This window comes from Myxocyprinus asiaticus, chromosome 14 (assembly GCF_019703515.2).
Source record: "Myxocyprinus asiaticus isolate MX2 ecotype Aquarium Trade chromosome 14, UBuf_Myxa_2, whole genome shotgun sequence".
Classification (NCBI taxonomy): domain Eukaryota; kingdom Metazoa; phylum Chordata; class Actinopteri; order Cypriniformes; family Catostomidae; genus Myxocyprinus; species Myxocyprinus asiaticus.
Genome location: NC_059357.1, coordinates 40143845 through 40161460, shown reverse-complemented (window position 1 = coordinate 40161460; position 17616 = coordinate 40143845). Strand labels below are relative to the sequence as shown.

Below are 17616 nucleotides of genomic sequence, written 5' to 3'. Positions count from 1 at the left end.
CAACTGTGTGTGTGTGTGTGATCCTCACCAAGTCCTGCCAGCTGTGTGGAGAGGGAGGCAGTGCTTGCAACAGCAGCAGCAGCATTAGGAGGCTGCACAGTGGATGCTGGTGTATGTGTGGGTGCAGAGCTGACCCGAGGACTGACCACTGCAGGAGAACCAGGACCCAGATCTATCAGATTATCCTCTTCTGATGCCTCATTCAGGACCTGAGCGTTCACAACACAGACACACACTCACTAAAGCAGCCTCTGGAGTACTGCTGAGTTATCAGTCAGACCTTATTCACGCTAGCGCCGCGGGCAAAATATTGATAAAATATCTGTCCAAGAACATTCAGTATACAAAGAACTCCAGACAACATGAGTTGTAGAAAATTAGATGTGATCTAGGAGCTTTGTAAAGCTTTATACAGTTCTTGCCACTGAAGAGATGGTAATTCTATCCCTCACAGCCTCGTTGTCATTCCCATTAAAAATCAAAGATGGCGTTAGCATGATTAAGGTCTATAAATCTCTCTATTGCCAGTGAAAAGTACTGGCATAACATAACATATTAAACTAGACAGGTAAAGTTTGTCAAGACAAACTTCGATGTTGGCTTGACAAAGTCTTACCTGAAAGTTTAAAAGTTTAAACTTTATAAGTTATAAGTTTGATGGTAATACAGACATTACAGTAAGACAAACAGCCAGCTATTTAGATAGATAGCTACTGTAGAGGGAAAGAGAGAGAGAGAGAGAGAGAGAGAGAGAGAGAGAGATTTAAAGCAGATTAAAGGCTTTGTGTATGTTTAAGTTTGAATTTCTGACAGTTGGAGTTTGAATTAACGAGCATTCCATTGATCATCCGCTGTGCGAAAACCAGAGATTATTTTGCCACTTCTATTAAAATGAATGGGAGAAATTGGAACACCCAACCAAGGAGCTCTGAGTGCCCGATGGTCAACGAATGTAGAAAGGAAATCCTGCCTTTCAGTTAAAAGAGCCAGTCACCTTTTAGATACAGACATCGCCTGTCAATCAACTCGAGAACATGCATGTGCATTAGCTATAAAATTCTTTGCATAATCTGAGGTAAAGAATCACAGTTTATGATTCCAGTGTCAGATTTTATTGCTGATTTGAAATCTGTTCTTTGATCGTAATCTGTACTAACCGTTTTGGAGACTTCGGGCTTTCCCAATTAAAGTAGATGACTTTGGCGAAAACCTTTAGCAAAGTCTTTCTAGCAACGCACCCGGGCAGCTATTTTACTATGTAAACAAGCGGCATACAAGTGCAGCTCCGATCCACTTTAATATGGAAAGCCTGAAATCTCCAAAATGGTTAGTCAAGATTATGATCAAAGAACAGATTTCAAATCAGCAGTAAAATCTGACAACACTGGTATCATAAATTGTGCTTCTTTACCTCAGGTTACACTAAAAACCGCAATTTTCTTGGTTTGTATAGCTAACACGCATGCGTGTTCTCGAGTTGATTGACAGGCGATGTCTGTATCTAAAAGGTGATTGGCTCTTTTAACTATAGGCGGGACTTCCTTTCTACGTCTGTTGACCGTTGGGCATAGTTTGAAAGCTCTAGAAGGGCTTAGTGTTAGAAATGTTCTTGCCGTTTAGGGATTTTTTAAAAACCCCAAACTTTGTAGAATAAAGGCCCCGGTATACTCCATACGAAATCGAAGAACGAATGGGTGTGATGTCATTTAGAACAACATCTGGCCAAAAAGAAGGTGTTTTTGCATTCATTTCGGTGGCTCAGCTCACCTAGTCGAACTTTTAGGAAAACTTCTAACCGGCTGCTAAACACCTTCTTACTGCCATTGGTCAACGTCATTGGTAGGTGTGACCTGAAGCTCCACCTACTTTGTTTACACTGTTTAGTCAGTCAAGATTGGTCAATATGAACACACCGGCGTGCAGTTATTAGTGAGGTGGTGCAAATTTACCAACATCTGTACGATCTTTCATGATCGTACAGATGTTGGTAAATTCTACTCATAGAATGAGGCATAAAGTAATTGTTAATACATTTAATGTCACATTAGTTCAGGATTTAATGAGTGTCCTCATATTTACATCAGAATCAACTTTATTGCCAAGTATGCTTACACATACAAGGAATTTGTCTTGGTGACAGAAGCTTCCAGTGTACAACAATACAAAAACAGCAGCAAGACATAGATAATAATAAAAAATAAAAAATAAATATAATTATACACATGCGTACATACATACATACATACATACACACATACACATACATAGTGCAAATCTAATACAATCTGTTAAGTACAGTGCAAATACAAATCTGTTATGTACAGTGCAAATGTTTTTTTTGTTTTTTTTTTTCTCTCAGAGGAATGAAATGGCAGAAGAGGTTGAATGTGTTGTATAAATATAAGAAAGACTAAACTGTGTATTGCACATAGTTATTGCTCAATGGGGCAATTTAACTGTTCATGAGATGGATAGCCTGAGGGAAAAAACTGTTCCTGTGCCTGACTGTTCTGGTGCTCAGAGCTCTGAAGCTTTTTCCAGCCTTTTTCCTCACTCTGGAAGTGTATAGTTCTTGAAGGGGTCTGATTGTCTGAATGTCTGATTTCGTAGCTGAACCAAACCAGACAGTTATTGAAGTGCAGAGGACAGACTCAATGACTGCTGAGTAAAACTGTATCAGCAGCGCCTGTGGCAGGTTGAATTTCCTCAGCTGGCGAAGGAAGTACAACCTCTGCTGGGCCTTTTTCACAATGGAGTCAATGTGGGTCTCCAACTTCAGGTCCTGTGAGATGGTAGTGCCCAGGAAACTGAATGACTCCACTGCTGCCACAGTGCTGTTCAGAATGGTGAGGGGGGTCAGTGTTGGGGTGTTCCTCCTAAAGTCCACAATCATCTCCACCGTTTTGAGCGTGTTCAGCTCAAGGTTGTTTTGACTGCACCAGACAGCCAGCTGTTCAACCTCCTTTCTGTATGCAGACTCATCATCATCTCGGATGAGGCCGATGACAGTGGTGTTGTCTGCAAACTTCAGGAGCTTGACAGAGGGGTCCTTGGCGATGCAGTCATTGGTGTAGAGGGAGAAGAGTAGTGGGGAGAGCACACATCCCTGGGGGGCACCAGTGCTGATTGTACAGGTGCTAGAAGTGAGTTTCCCCTGTCTCACAAGCTGCTGCCTGTCCATCAGAAAGCTGGTAATCCACTGACAGATAGACATGGGAACAGAGAGTTGGTGTAATTTATTCTGGAGTATAGCTGGGATGATGGTGTTGAAAGCTGAACTGAAGTCCACAAAAAGGATCCTTGCATATGCCCCTGGTCTGTCCAGATGTTGCAGGATATGATGCAATCCTATGTTGACTGCATCATCCACAGACCTGTTTGCTCGATAAGCAAATTGAAGGGGATCTAGAAAGGGTCCAGTGATGTTCTTCAGGTGGGCCAACACCAGTCTCTCAAATGATTTCATGACCACAGACGTCAGGGCGACAGGTCTGTAGACATTAAGTCCTGTGATTTTTGGTTTCTTTGGGACAGGAATAATGATTGAGCATTTGAAGCAGCATGGGACATCACACTGCTTCAATGATCTATTGAAGATCTGTGTAAAGATGGGGGCCAGCTGGTTAGCACAGGATTGAAAACACGCTGGTGAGACGCCATCTGGGCCTGAAGCCTTCCTCGTCTTTTGTTTCCGAAAGACACGGCTCACATCATCTTCACAGATCTTAAGTGCAGGTTGAGTAGCAGGAGGGGTGAGGATGGGGGTTGCAGGAGGTGTTGGTGTTTGTGTGGATTGAAGGTCAGAGTGGGTGTGGGGTGTGAGATTGGGCCTTTCAAATCTGCAGTAGAACACATTCAGGTCGTCAGCCATTTGTTGGTTCCCTACAGGGTTGGGGGTAGGAGTCCTGTAATTTGTGAGTTGTGTCATGCCACTCCACACTGATGCAGGGTCACTAGCTGAAAACTTGTTTTTCAGCTTCTGAGTATCTTCTTTTAGCCACTCTGATTCCCTTATTCAGTGTGTTCCTGGCCTGATTGTACAAGACTTTATCCCCACCCCTGTAAGCATCCTCTTTGGCCTGACGAAGCTGCCTGAGCTCTTCTGTAAACCACGGTTTGTCATTGTTGAACTTCAAATAAGTCCTAGTAGGAATGATATATGATGTAACAGTATCTGTGAGCTCGTCCAGGTCTGTGGCTGCTGCCACAAAAACACTCCAATCCATGCAATCGAAGCAGGCTTGTAGTTCCCGCTCTGTTTCATTGGTCCATCTCTTTACAGTCCTACTGGATTGGTTGATTTTAATTTCTGCCTGTAGGCTGGAAGAAGTTGAACCAGACAGTGATCAGAGAGTCCCAAAGCTGCTCTAGGGACAGAGCGATATGCATCCTTTATTGTTGTGTAGCAGTGATCCAGTATGTTCCTGTCTCTGGTGGGGCATGTTCACGTGTGAGATTTGTTTAGTTAAAATCCCCAAGAATAATAATAACTGAGTCCGGGAATTGCTGTTTCATGTCTGTGATTTGATCAGCCAGCTGTTGCAGCGCTGTGTTCAAACACGCGTTTGGTGCGATACACACTCACCAGAATAAACGAGGAAAACTCCCGCAGCGAGTAGAAAGGCTTAGAGTTAATAAAGAGCGCTTCCAAATTAGGACAGCACATCTTCTTTAACGTTGTTACATCTGTACACCAACTTTCATTGATGTAAAAGCATGGTCCACTGCCTCTCATTTTCCCCATTAACTCCGCAATACGATCCGCTCTGAACAGCTTAAAGCCCGGCAAATGTAACACGCTGTCCGGAATGGCTTCACTCAGCCAGGTTTCTGTGAAGCACAAGGCAGCAGAGGTTGAAAAGTCCTTGTTTGTGCAGGTGAGCAGATGTAGTTCATCCGTTTTGTTAGGATGAGAGCAGAGATTCGCTAAGTGAATACTCGGCAGCCCTGTTCGAAATCCATGCCGACGGAGTTTGACCAGCACACCGGCTCGTCTCCCGCGCCTGCGTCTCTTGAACAGCAGAGCTGCGCCTCCAACTAAAATGTCTAGCAAAATGTCTGAATATTCGAAAACCAGGAAAAGATTGTCTAGTACACGCTGTCGAATGTTCAGCAGTTCGTCTCTGTTAAAACTAACTGGAAAAAGATTACTAAATACAGGACAAACAAACAAAAACAACAAAAGAACTGAGGAGCTCCACACCGAGGCAGCCATCCGTGGGGCCATCACGATGATTAGTCTTAAGATGATCAAATGTACTTCTAAACGCCTCCCACACCGGTGTGGTGGGCGACTGAATGTTCACAAACAGTATACCATTGCTCGGCTGTTTAGAACTTCTTTTTATCTCTAAACGAAGGAGAACTTCTCCAGAAGTATACCGGGACCTTAACAGTATGTTGGCTTCGTCAGGCCAACATAATAAATAAACAAATACAGTAATTTTATTTCAAACATATTTTATTATCTGCTGAACATTAAATATTTAAAACCATTACTGAATCAAGAAATAATAAAATAACATACTAAGAAATAAATCTATATTTTTTTAAAAGGAAAAAGAGTGAAAAGGATTTCTATAGGCACTAACTAAACTACAAAGTAGAATGGGATTACCATGTTTTTTGGACATTTCACTGTTAAATGTCATGGCTTTTTGGACATGTACCGTAGGTAATACCATGATGTTCTTTGAAGTACCATGGAGAAATACCATGCCTTATAAATGCAGTAATCATTCAGTACCATGGTAATACCATCACTGTACCATAGTACCACCACCACTTTTCTAAGGGGGACCAAAGTGTGTATGTAAATGATAGGACAAGCAGGAAAGAAAAAGGGCAAATAATACAATGATCAGCCACAACATTAAAATCGCCTGCCTAATATTGTGTAGGTCCCCCTCGTGCCGCCAAAGCAGCGCCAACCCGCATCTCAGAATAGTATTCTGAGATGATATTCTTCTCAACACAATTGTACAGAGCGGTTATCTGAGTTATCATAGACTTTGTCAGTTCAAACCAGTCTGGCTATTCTCTGTTGAACTCTCTCATCAACAAGGCATTTCCATCCACAGAACTGCCCCTCACTGGATGTTTTTTGTTTTTGGCACCATTTGGAGTAAATTCTACAGACTGTTGTGTGTGAAAATCAGGAGATCAGCAGTTACAGAAATACTCAAACCAGCCCGTCTGGCACCAATAAACATCCATGCGATTATCTAATCGGCCAATCGTGTGGCAGCAGTGCAGTGCATAAAATCATGCAGATACGGGTCAGGAGCTTCAGTTAATGTTCACACCAACCATCAGAATGGGGAAAAAATGTGATCTCAGTGATTTTGACATGGCATGATTGTTGGTGTTAGACGGGCTGGTTTGAGTATTTCTGTAACTGCTGATCTCCTGGGATTTTCATGCACAACAGTCTCTAAAATGTACTCAGAGTGGTGCCAAAAACAAAAAAACATCCAGTGAGGGGCAGTTCTGTGGACAGAAATGCCTTGTTGATGAGAGAGGTCAACAGAGAATGGCCAGACTGGTTTGAACTGACAAAGTCTACGGTAACTCAGATAACCGCTCTGTACAATTGTGGTGAGAAGAATATCATGTCAGAATGCTATTCTGAGATGCAGGTTGGCGCTGTTTTGGCGGCACGAGGGGGACCTACACAATATTAGGCAGGTGGTTTTAATGTTGTGGCTGATCTGTGTATTTTTATTTCTAGGAGGTGAGTGTGACACAATACATGTGAAACAATAGAGTCAGTCATATTTTAAAACCCCACTCCACTCACACAGAAGGATTCAAATGTCTGAGTCAACTTGTAAAACTGCTTCTATTTTGAATTTTTTAGTTTTTTGCCATTACTAATTATATTATCAGCATAACAATTTGAGTAAAAAGATGAGTTTCAGAATGTAATATTATTTGGTATGTCCATCTTTTGCTTTAATGACAGCATGCACTCAAGTTGACATGGACTCCACAAGCTTGTGTAAAACCTGATGATCCATGTTATCCAGCACGATTTGAAAACATCCAAAAAGCATTTTGTGTGCTTCAATGGAAGCTAGAAAATCTGACCTTTTGTACAAAGTTAACATGGTCAATGTCACAATTTGCTTATTTGATTAGTGACCTAGAAATAGTGCAGAATCGTAAATATATGTAATATTAATTGCACATCATAATGTTTCTTTACTTAGATTTCTTATTTCCATGTTTAAATCAGATATCCAAGATTTTCAATGTGGACTCAAGACTTCTGAACACCACTACTGTATGTATGACAGAGATGTATCATACTTGCCTTTCTCAGCTAAACACCAAGCAAACAATAAAGGAAAAAAACAAACAAATGCATGCACTTAACAGACAAATTTTAGTAAAAGACATACATTAGATATCAAAGTAACAAAAATGTTAGACAGATAAAAGAAAAAAAGCACCTCATGTTTACACAATACTGCAGTGTCAAACTCACCCCGTTGTTTTGTGCCGCTCTGCCTACTCTGTATCTCTCGTACCTGTGAGAACAGAGAGCTGGTGAAATATCAGAAACACTTGTCAAAATCAAGATGAAAGAAATGTTAATGTATTTTCGTGCCCTGGGTGTTCTCTGTAGCTCTGCACTAGAGGAAAGGAGCTGAAATCAAAGGAAAAGCTGAGCTGCAAGACCATTCACTTTCAAGCAAAATGCTGTGTGAAGATTTTTCACAGAATAACGAAAGTCATACCGGTTTGGAGCAACATTATGGTGATTAAATAATGACAGAATTTTCGTTTTGTGGTGAAATATTCATTTAAATAGATTCTTCTGAGATCCAAGTGTTCACAACTTTTCTGTCCGGCAGCTTCTCTCACCTCTCGTAGCGCAGGAAGATGTTGTTTAAATCATCGTTGACGTGCAGCAACTCTTCGGTGACCTCCTCGTTTGCAACGCGAGAGATGAGCTCTACTACCCTGTGCTGCATGGCTCGACATGTCCGGTTCAACTCCTGATTACACAAAAATGCATAATGTTGTTCATGTGCTACTAATATTCCTGCTTGAACTACAGTTAGATTCGTGATTAAGTACAATGATCCCAGATCAGAACATAAACATGCACTTGACTACCTGATGAGGTTCCTTTGCTCTGCGCTTTTAAACTCTGTATTACGTTGCCCCCTTGTGGTGGCGAGTAGTTTCCAGTCTTTTTGGGACTTTTTTAGTTTTCATTTTTTTCCACTTTTATTATAGAGGTGAGTATAAAGAAGATGGAAATTAACTGAATCCGCAAATGTTGCAAGCTAGATTAGACCTTGCGTCGTCCATATAAGCACCATGGCACAATGTGTTGGAGTAACTTACACTTACAACTAAGCCATGGCCCTCAAATAAAAATAAATAACAGCATTTTAAGATTTGATTACTTTACTCCCTAGATTTAATCTGGGTTCAACTGCACTATGCAAATATGCACCACAATATACTATATGCATGTTCTCTGTAAAGGAGCGAGTATAGCTGGAGGCACTCAGACCTGGAGTAGTTCAAGATCAGAAGTGTCCTCTTGGCCTGGCACCATCTCTGTCAGCATCTCTGACATCACTTTAATGTTCCCACGCACAATATCCAGCTCACTTCTCAGCCTTGCGATCTGTTCACACAAACAAAATATTTGAAATTGAAACCACAAACAAATACAGGGCTGGTTTCCTGAGTGCACATTAATCTTAGTTCTGAACTAAAACATTCTATATAGTAGTACCAGTACTTTGATACCAAAAAATACCATTGTTTAAACTTAAATTATATTTATATTAATATTTACTTTTTTTAATAAAGCAAATTAATGGGATATTTATTCCCAGAACCAGACTGTGGCGCTCTATTGGTTCTGATTACTAAAATGTTTTACAAGTGTAAAGTAATAACCTAGTAATACATTTTTTAAAGGGATAATTCACCCAAAAATGAAACTTCTCTCATCATTTACTCACCCTCATGCCATCCCAGATGTGTCTGACTTTCTTTCTTCTGTTGAACACAAACAAATATTTTCAGAAGAATATCTCAGCTCTGTTGGTCCATACAATGCAAGTGAATGGTGACCAGGCATTTGAAGCTCCAAAAATCACATAAAGGCAGCATAAAAGTACTCCAAATTAATACAGTGGTTTAGTATATGTCTTCTGAAGCGATGCAATCACTTTGGGTGAGAAACAGATCAATATTTAAATCCTTTTTTCACTATAAATCTTTTACTATAGTATTAAAAAGGATATAAATATTGATCTGTTTCTCACCCACACCTATTATATCGCTTCTAAAGACATAGATTTAACACTGGACTCTTGTATGCTGGATTACTTGTATGCTGCCTTTATGTGCTTTTTGGAGCTTCAAGGGTCTGGTCACCATTCACTTGCATTGTATGGACCTACAGAGCTGAAATACTCTTCTAAAAATCTTCGTTTCTGTTCTGTAGAAGAAAGAAAGTCATACACGTCTGGGATGGAATGAGGGTGAGTAAATGATGAGAGAATTTTCATTGTTGGGTGAACTATCCCTTTAAGAATATAACTGTCATATTGTACAGCTAATCCATGATTTCAGTTTCAAAATGACAGTAGCAGAAAATCTAGCATTTTCTATGCAGAATATTAGATTTTACGCATAGCATTGTAGTGCTGAATGTTCGAAAGTCAATTCTGTGGGGAGTGTGACCTGCTCTGGGTTTGCTGTAATGGGACCCAATACAGTTGGGATCTGGGTGGGGTCAAAGTTTTGGGTCACGGCAGCAGCAGGTTTAGGAGCTGTCTGAGATGCTGTCTTGGGCTTGGAGGGCGCACTGTACTTGTGTGTGCCTGGATCCACCTCGGGTACACCCTATAAAGACAAACAAGATGGGAAGAAATGAATGAAAACAGATATGAAAGTGTGTTTTGTTGAATATGTCTTACCCGTTGAGGTGTGTGGATTGGTGACAAAGCATCCAGATCTGCCATGGGAAACTCAATTCCTTTCCTCTTCAGCTCCTCATAAATATGTACAACTCCAGTGAGGTCTGGGCTACTCCTGAAAGCATCTGCCCAAGCCTGAGGAAAAGACACAAACGCAGAGAGATGATTGGTTAACATACAGTGGGCTGGATGGGAAGTGAAGGGGCTGTCCCACAGGAAGTGACTCTTGATCTTTAGTTGGTAACAGGAGCCTACAAATTCAAACACATACACATTGAATTGTCCTTCCCTATCATTCATTAACCACTATTGCTTTTGACCACTCTTGAAAAACAACCAAAACTGGCAAGCACTGGGGTTCAAGCAGATGGGAAAGAGGAGAAAAGGACCACAATTGGCAAATTTGGCAGAACAGATGCTCTGGATGTTAGGAATATAGTTGTTGCACAATAGTGGCGGTAAGAGGGCCTGAAAGTCTATGAAATTTGAGATTCTTCCTCAGATTGCTTCTGTGTTTATGTGTTTGTGAGTTTTCACATTGAATTTACAGTATATACAGTAGGTTAACTGGTCATCACTGAACACTCAATATGTAATTTCCTAGTTTTAGCCAAGCAAAACTTTTGATATTTAAGCATGCATCTGATTTTCTGATGTCTGTTTACGTTCAACTAATACATAACTGACCGTATTAATATGTATTTATGCCCAACCAGACAGGTCAGCGCTGCACTGCACAAAGTGAACTGGGTGCCGGCTATCAGTGGCTCACACAAGTGGATGAATTTGTGCATGCTGTCCATCAGGACACTCCTATATGTGACAGCATCACACTTCCGAGAAAATGTTTTTCAGAAAATTCAACATGGCTGAAATGTTTTCTTTTGTCATTCTGTGTATGTCTCTGACAATTTTAGGAAACAAAAATTAGAAGACTCTCTACTGTTAATTCGAAATACTTCACAACTATTATCAGGGACAAAGTATACTTTGGTCAGACACGAACGCTAGGTGTCTGCACACTAGGGGTGTGAATCTTTGGGTTGCAAGCGAATCGATTCGATTCACGATTCATAGGCTTTCAATTCGATTCAAAAAATGATTTTTGCAAATTTAGAACGATTTGATTCAAAATGAAATCCGACTGGATTAACAATTCAATTCTGCATTTTTTAAAATGCATGTATAGTATACTTTAAATACTTTGCAAGAAAAAGAAAGACAAACTACCGGTACTTAAAGGTGCTGTAAGCAATTTTAGCCGCTCTACTTCAACGAGACTGAGCCGTTGGATTAGCCACACCCCCTCTTTCCAAAACCCCACCCTCCAAAGATACCAAATGAGCTTTATTGAGACTGACAATGTGCAGAAACGGTTGTTAAAATAGCACCCTCAACTGACAACTGTTATGAACAACATGGCATAAAAATGGCAGTTAGCCTAATCGTTTGCTGAAACTACAATACTACGAGAATGCGCAAAATGACTGACAGGTCGAAATCGTCAGAGACCGTGGCCCGCGGACACATTTTTGTTTGCAGTTTACAGAGTCTAGAGTTGTCACAGTGAACAGTGAGATATCTCATGACAATTATTTCAGTAATATCTTCCAGGGAGTATGAGCAATTTTTGCATAACTTTCCATGAAAAAAACAAATCGCTTACAGCACCTTTAAGATTGCTTATTGCACCAAAAGAAAACACATGAAATACATGTACAAACAGGCTACTTGAAATACAATAACAGTACAAGAGTACAATGTGCCAATAAAATATTTCAGAGCTAAACAAAGCTAAAAAACATGACATATTTCACGAAAAGTCTGTGATTTTTAAGATTTATTAATTTGCATGATTTTTTTCAGGCTTGGATATCACAATTTTAAAATTCCCTGATATTTCCAGGTTTTCCGTGAGCGTGGACCCTGAATCAGTAAACTAATCCAAATATTACAACATTAAATGAACATCATCTGACTACATTCAGTTTCAAAGAAAAGAGAAAAGTAAGTCTCCTACTAAACAATAATACCAGTAAAATGGCACTATTTATCTTATATATTTTATAGAAAATAATGGCTAAGTTTCCTCACAATTAAATCACTTTATTTCAGTAGTGACCCAGTGTCAGAAATTATTTTTACATTTAGGGTCAATACTTGCCCCCTGTATTTGATTCTCATGGGTATTTTTTTGTAACAATTTTAAACATAAACTGTGTCTTATCCATTTATGTCAAAATGTCAATTTAATCAACTCATTAATAAAAATTCTTACGTCTAAGAATGTATTATGCCCTTAAAAGTACTTCAACATCTACTATAGCAGAGATTACAAATAAACAACAAACAAATTTAATACAAGGCCATTTTTTGCCCCCACATTTTGAATTTCGGGAGCAATTTTATGACTTTTAATGGCATTTTGCCTAAAATTCCCCTTAATTTCTCTCCATGTAGTGGCCACGCAACCAGTTGGCAGCTAAATCAAATGCGTGTTTTACTCGAGACAAGAGCAATATTGCAATGTGTCATTTGCTCGTGAGACAGTGGACATCCGGAGGAAAGATCAGAAATAAGGTGTTTGAAATACAGTCATTTTAATGGGAATTTAGCTAGAAGGTCTTCCAATGGCGAAGAATTTGCCCTCGAGGATTTCGTGTGTAGTTCATGTTTGGTGAACTTTTTTTTTTGCCCCTTTTTCACCCAATTTGGAATGCCCAATTCCCAGTGCGCTTTTAAGTCCTCGTGGTTGCGTAGTGATTCGCCTCAATCTGGGTGGTGGAGGACGAATCCCAGTTGCCTCCACGTCTGAGACCATCGACCCATGGATCTTATCACGTGGCTTGTTGAGCGCGTTGCCACGGAGACATAGCGTGTGTGAAGGCTTCACACCATCCACCGCGGCATCCGTGCTCAACTCACCACGTGCCCCACCGAGAACGAACCACATTATAGCGACCACGAGGAGGTTACCCCATGTGACTCTACCCTCCCTAGCAACCGGGCCAATTTGGTTGCTTAGGAGACCTGGCTGGAGTCACTCAGCACGCCCTGGGATTCAAACTAGCGAATTCCAGGGGTGGTAGCCAGCGTCTTTTACCACTGAGCTACCCAGGTCCCCTAAGTTTGGTGAACTTTGATGGGCATATTCGCCGTAGGGCTGTCAGTTGGGAAGAGAAGCTAAATTAAAATTTGTCCCTTAAATATTTTCAAAATTTTAATTAAATTTGAATTTTAAAGTCAGCTGATTTTTAAATTGACGTAGTTTCCTTAGTCCACAAGAGGGCACATTGAATACATAAACCATACAGCACCGTGATATATTACTGCTTATAAGATAGCAAAACGCAATGGCCAAGTATCTCCACCAACTGTAAGGGGCAGTTCACACCAAATACTTTTGCAACCATCTAAACAGCACCGTGTTATATTATTGCAAAGAACATTCCTGGCTGTTAAAAAAGAGCATTTCATTTTCAACTAATGTGCATAAAATAAATAAATAAAAAGTTTTAGTCGGTCTATATTCTCAAATGTTAATTCAAAAGTAAAATGGGGAGGAGTGGGGGGACACTTCAATAGACAATTCACATGGTGTTAAACTTGCACTGATGCCGCATTATACTACCCCAGACTTAAACTTCACAATAACAGCGAAATACCACATTGTTTTTATTCAGTACAGTTGTATGTAGGGTAGCAATATTCCCAGATAGCAGTGGTATTCGGCTGAACTCGGTGGTGAAGCGGCTCAGACTATGAGCCCAGGCCAGGGGCTGGCCAAACATTTCCAAGTTGAACATCTTTCCTGACAAAGCGTTTAAAAAACGAATTGCTTAATCTGAGAAAGGCTTATAAGAGAGCAAGACCCAATGGCCAAAGACCTCCACCAACTGTAAGGAGCTGTTCACACCGATCGCTTTTGCAACCATCCATTTGTTTTTCTATGCAAACGCATGCTAGACAAATGTCTTTGTTTCCCTTTGTTTTTGTTTATTCAGCGTCTCGTGCAAGAGCGCTGTTTTTTAGACGATGTGTCTAAAAGCATATTGAGACACATGCTTTCTGTTAAACTGTATTTGTTGCGCTGTGTCTAGCCTTTGTTAGCGCAAGAATGCGATCGATCTGAGGTCATCGTCAGTTCTTGGCACACATCCAAAATTCGAATGCACAGTTTTAGCATTCGAATGTGCATTTTTTTCTAATTTTAATTTGACAGTCCTAATTCGCCACGTTGAACCAGGACTGTCATGGAATTTGCTTGGTTTGGCAGTGATCTGTGTGGGCGGTGCTTCATATACAGTTATACTGAATATTCACAATGGAGAAGGATCTCATTTTAGTGGCGAGTTAACTTCACACTCACAGAGTATAAAGTGCAGTATTAAAAAGAGGCTGCTTGGCAATTCATTTTTTGCTGGCTTCACGCGCTCAACGTCCACCCACGCCTTCTTCGCCCACAGAATTTCACCGTGCAAAGGTAAATGTGACCGCATCTTTAGAGTTCAGGCAACTGTGATTGCATGTTATTATTGCAGAAACAAATGAAAGGTGTTAATCTGGATTTGGCCACACACCTGAATCAGTGATAGCACTTTGTCTTGTACTATGGCAGGGGGGTTGGTCTTAGGAGAGATGATCTTCACCATGACACCTTCAATAAAGTCTCTGTTGGCAACAAGGACATGAAAACGGTGTCCGCAGTTTTTCACACAAGTCTCCAGCACCTAGATGATATAAAGGACAGAAAGTAGTTGAGATTCTTCATCAAGACATTTTTATTGGATGTATGAAGTTACACGGATGCTCTAGAACAGGGTTTCTCAAACTTTTTTGAACCAAGGACTCATTTCATAACCCCACATTCTTCGCGGACCCCCACCCCACCACCACCATCACAACAAATATTATATTATTTACTAGAAGTATAAGAATTATCTCCAATAAGAATGGCCAGGCACTGCTGTCCTTTTGTGTCAGGCTTCTGTGTGCAAAGTGTTTCAATTACATTTACATCTAGCGATTGTACAGCAATTTACAAGTGAGAAATTCAACAATACAAACGATTCAGATCAAAGAGAGCACAAACAAACACCATAAAATGAAGGCAGGGAGACAGTCTGTTGCTCAGCTGAGGTTTTAGCATCATCCACAGGATTAAACATCACAGAGAACACTACAAAGCTCAAATAGTAGCCTACTGATTTTTTTCATAAATTATTTTAATTTCCACCTATAGTCAAAGCATGAGTTTAAACATGAGTAAAGCACCATATTCTTATGAAGAAAAATAAACAGTTGAGGATTGATTCATTCGTTTTTATTTGTTACTATAATATCACATTGTTGTTGATAATTAAACAACACTAATCATTATTTAATGTTTCAAATGATGTCATTGTTAATGGTCACTTTTTGCTTTTCTGCAAATAAAAGGAAGGAAGGGAGAATAAAAAGTTTTCATAAGTAGGCCTATTCCTACAGCTCTCTTCCTTTCGGCAGCGGACGGGACGCGATTTATATTCACATAAATGACAGTTACGCTGAAGTGAAAAAATATATACTGTATACTGCATAAATACAATGAAATGACCTAATACTGACCACTATTAGACAGATGATATGGTTAAAATATATGATCGTGTTTGACGTGAAACTGGATCGTCAATTGTCATATTATACTAACTTATAATATGACAGTAGCATACTTTATCTAGCAAGATTAACCAAAATAATTATAAGTATATACAGTCAGAAATGGGAAACTTGCTAAGCCAGTGCTGGTCTATGGCTTGTGAATATTCACTCTCACTGTGGTCGATATAACTTAAAATACATGTTGTTAAACCCCTTCTTCCTTTTACTGGATGGAGCAACAGCTCTGTGTCTCAATGTCAGATGGATATTGTCCAATGTCATCTGCAGAAACTTCTGTAAATAACACATGTAAAGTGATATTCATTCACCAATAAGAGAAGTTGCTGTCACCATGGAATTTCCCCACACTTAAATTTGCGGTCCAGAATCTACAACTTATAGCCTATAGGCTGTTTGATTACATTGTTCAAAACTTCTATTATGTTGTATTTTTATAATAGTCAGTAGCTTTATATCAAGAAGTTTTTTTATGGCTTACAACATTGCAACACAATGTTCACAATCCAGGGATTTCCCACAGACCCCCTGGCTATTTGAAAAGGACCCTCGGGGGTGTCCGCGGACCCCAGTTTGAGAAACGCTGCTCTTGCAGAATAGCCACAGGTGTAGTTCACATTAACTATGGACAACATTTGACAACCACAATGTGTCCAAATACTTTTCATCTTCATTTTGAACAGTTAATCTACTACTTTGATGGGGTTTTTTTTAATGTAATGACATTTTAAGTGTCCAAATACTTTCATGTTCAGCTATCAGTCACTTACAGTGAGAGCCAGCATCACTTCCCTGAAGTTTCTGTTGCCGTTGAGTCTCTTCTTCACCGCACGCATGGCATCTTTGGGCCTGTGGGCACACACAGTGTAGATGACTTGACAAGAGCTAAAAGAGCTTTTAAGAGAAATTATACATACTTCATACTGCATTGCAGCTTTGCAATCTAGCTGATGTTTTTAGCCAAGTATGCTGCTCTTACACGTATCACTTATTACAGATTCAGTAACCTGAGCTTTTTGAAGTAGTGTCTTGATCAAGGGCACAATGCTGATAGCTCATAAATCAACCCTTGTGGTGTTTGATCAAACTAGTATCAAATTAGTAGACATATATTGGCCAGGCCAATGAATTGGTTGATATTTTGGCCATTCAATAACTTTTCAAGTTCGGCCTATTAACAGAAGTGGACATTTCGCCTAATATCATTTCCAAAATGACAGTGGACTTGACAATGGATGATAATCTATTCCTGTTTTATTTATTAATTCTATTTTTATTTTTTACTTTTTAGTAAATAAAAGTGTTAATTTCATTTCAGCAATTTAGTTTGGATCTCATTTACTTTCATTAATTTTGAAAACTCCCTTTCGTACCATAAAATGACAAATATGGACACCCTATGGTACTGCTTGGATATGTGTAAAGGAAGGCCATATCAGCAAGTCAAGTATGCTATTGGGGGGGGGCCAGTGGTAAAGACGCTGGGTACCAACCCTGGAGTTCGCTAGTTCGAATCCCAGGGCGTGCTGAGTGACTCTAGCCAGGTCTCCTAAGCAACCAAATTGGCCCAGTTGCTAGGGAGGGTAGGGTCACATGGGGTAACCTCCTCCTGATCGCTATAATGTGGTTCGTTCTCGGTGGGGCGCGTGGTGAGTTGAGCATTGTTGCCGCAGTGGATGGCGTGAAGCCTCCACACGCGCTATGTCTCCGTGGCAACATGCTCAACAAGCCACGTGATAAGATGCACGGGTTGACGATCTCAGACGCGGAGGCAGCTGGGATTCGTCCTCCACCACCCGGACTGAGGCGAATCACTATGCGACCACGAGGACTTAAAAGCACATTAGGGATTGGGCATTCCAAATTGGGAGAAAAAGGGGAAAAATCCAAAAAAAAGAAAAGTATGCTATTGGGAACATGGCCACAATCTATGACTACAGCTCACACTGTCACAAAAAAAGAACACGTCCCTGAGCTGCTCAGCAGAGAAATTATTGGTTTGACA

At 40.2% G+C, this 17616-nt stretch overlaps 1 protein-coding gene across 3 annotated transcripts in view; it reads right to left on the bottom strand.

The window, feature by feature from the left end:
* Positions 1-17616, bottom strand: part of LOC127451158 (TOM1-like protein 2) — a 61161-nt gene that overhangs the window by 16130 nt on the left and 27415 nt on the right. For all 3 annotated transcript variants that reach the window (XM_051715631.1, XM_051715632.1, XM_051715630.1), the window contains exons 3-10: positions 16382-16460; positions 14534-14683; positions 9954-10088; positions 9718-9879; positions 8531-8647; positions 7870-8003; positions 7490-7532; positions 29-209 (exon numbers count right to left, since the gene is read on the bottom strand). In XM_051715631.1, the coding sequence (XP_051571591.1) occupies positions 29-209; positions 7490-7532; positions 7870-8003; positions 8531-8647; positions 9718-9879; positions 9954-10088; positions 14534-14683; positions 16382-16460 (1001 nt within the window). The remainder of the gene's footprint in view (positions 1-28; positions 210-7489; positions 7533-7869; positions 8004-8530; positions 8648-9717; positions 9880-9953; positions 10089-14533; positions 14684-16381; positions 16461-17616) is intronic.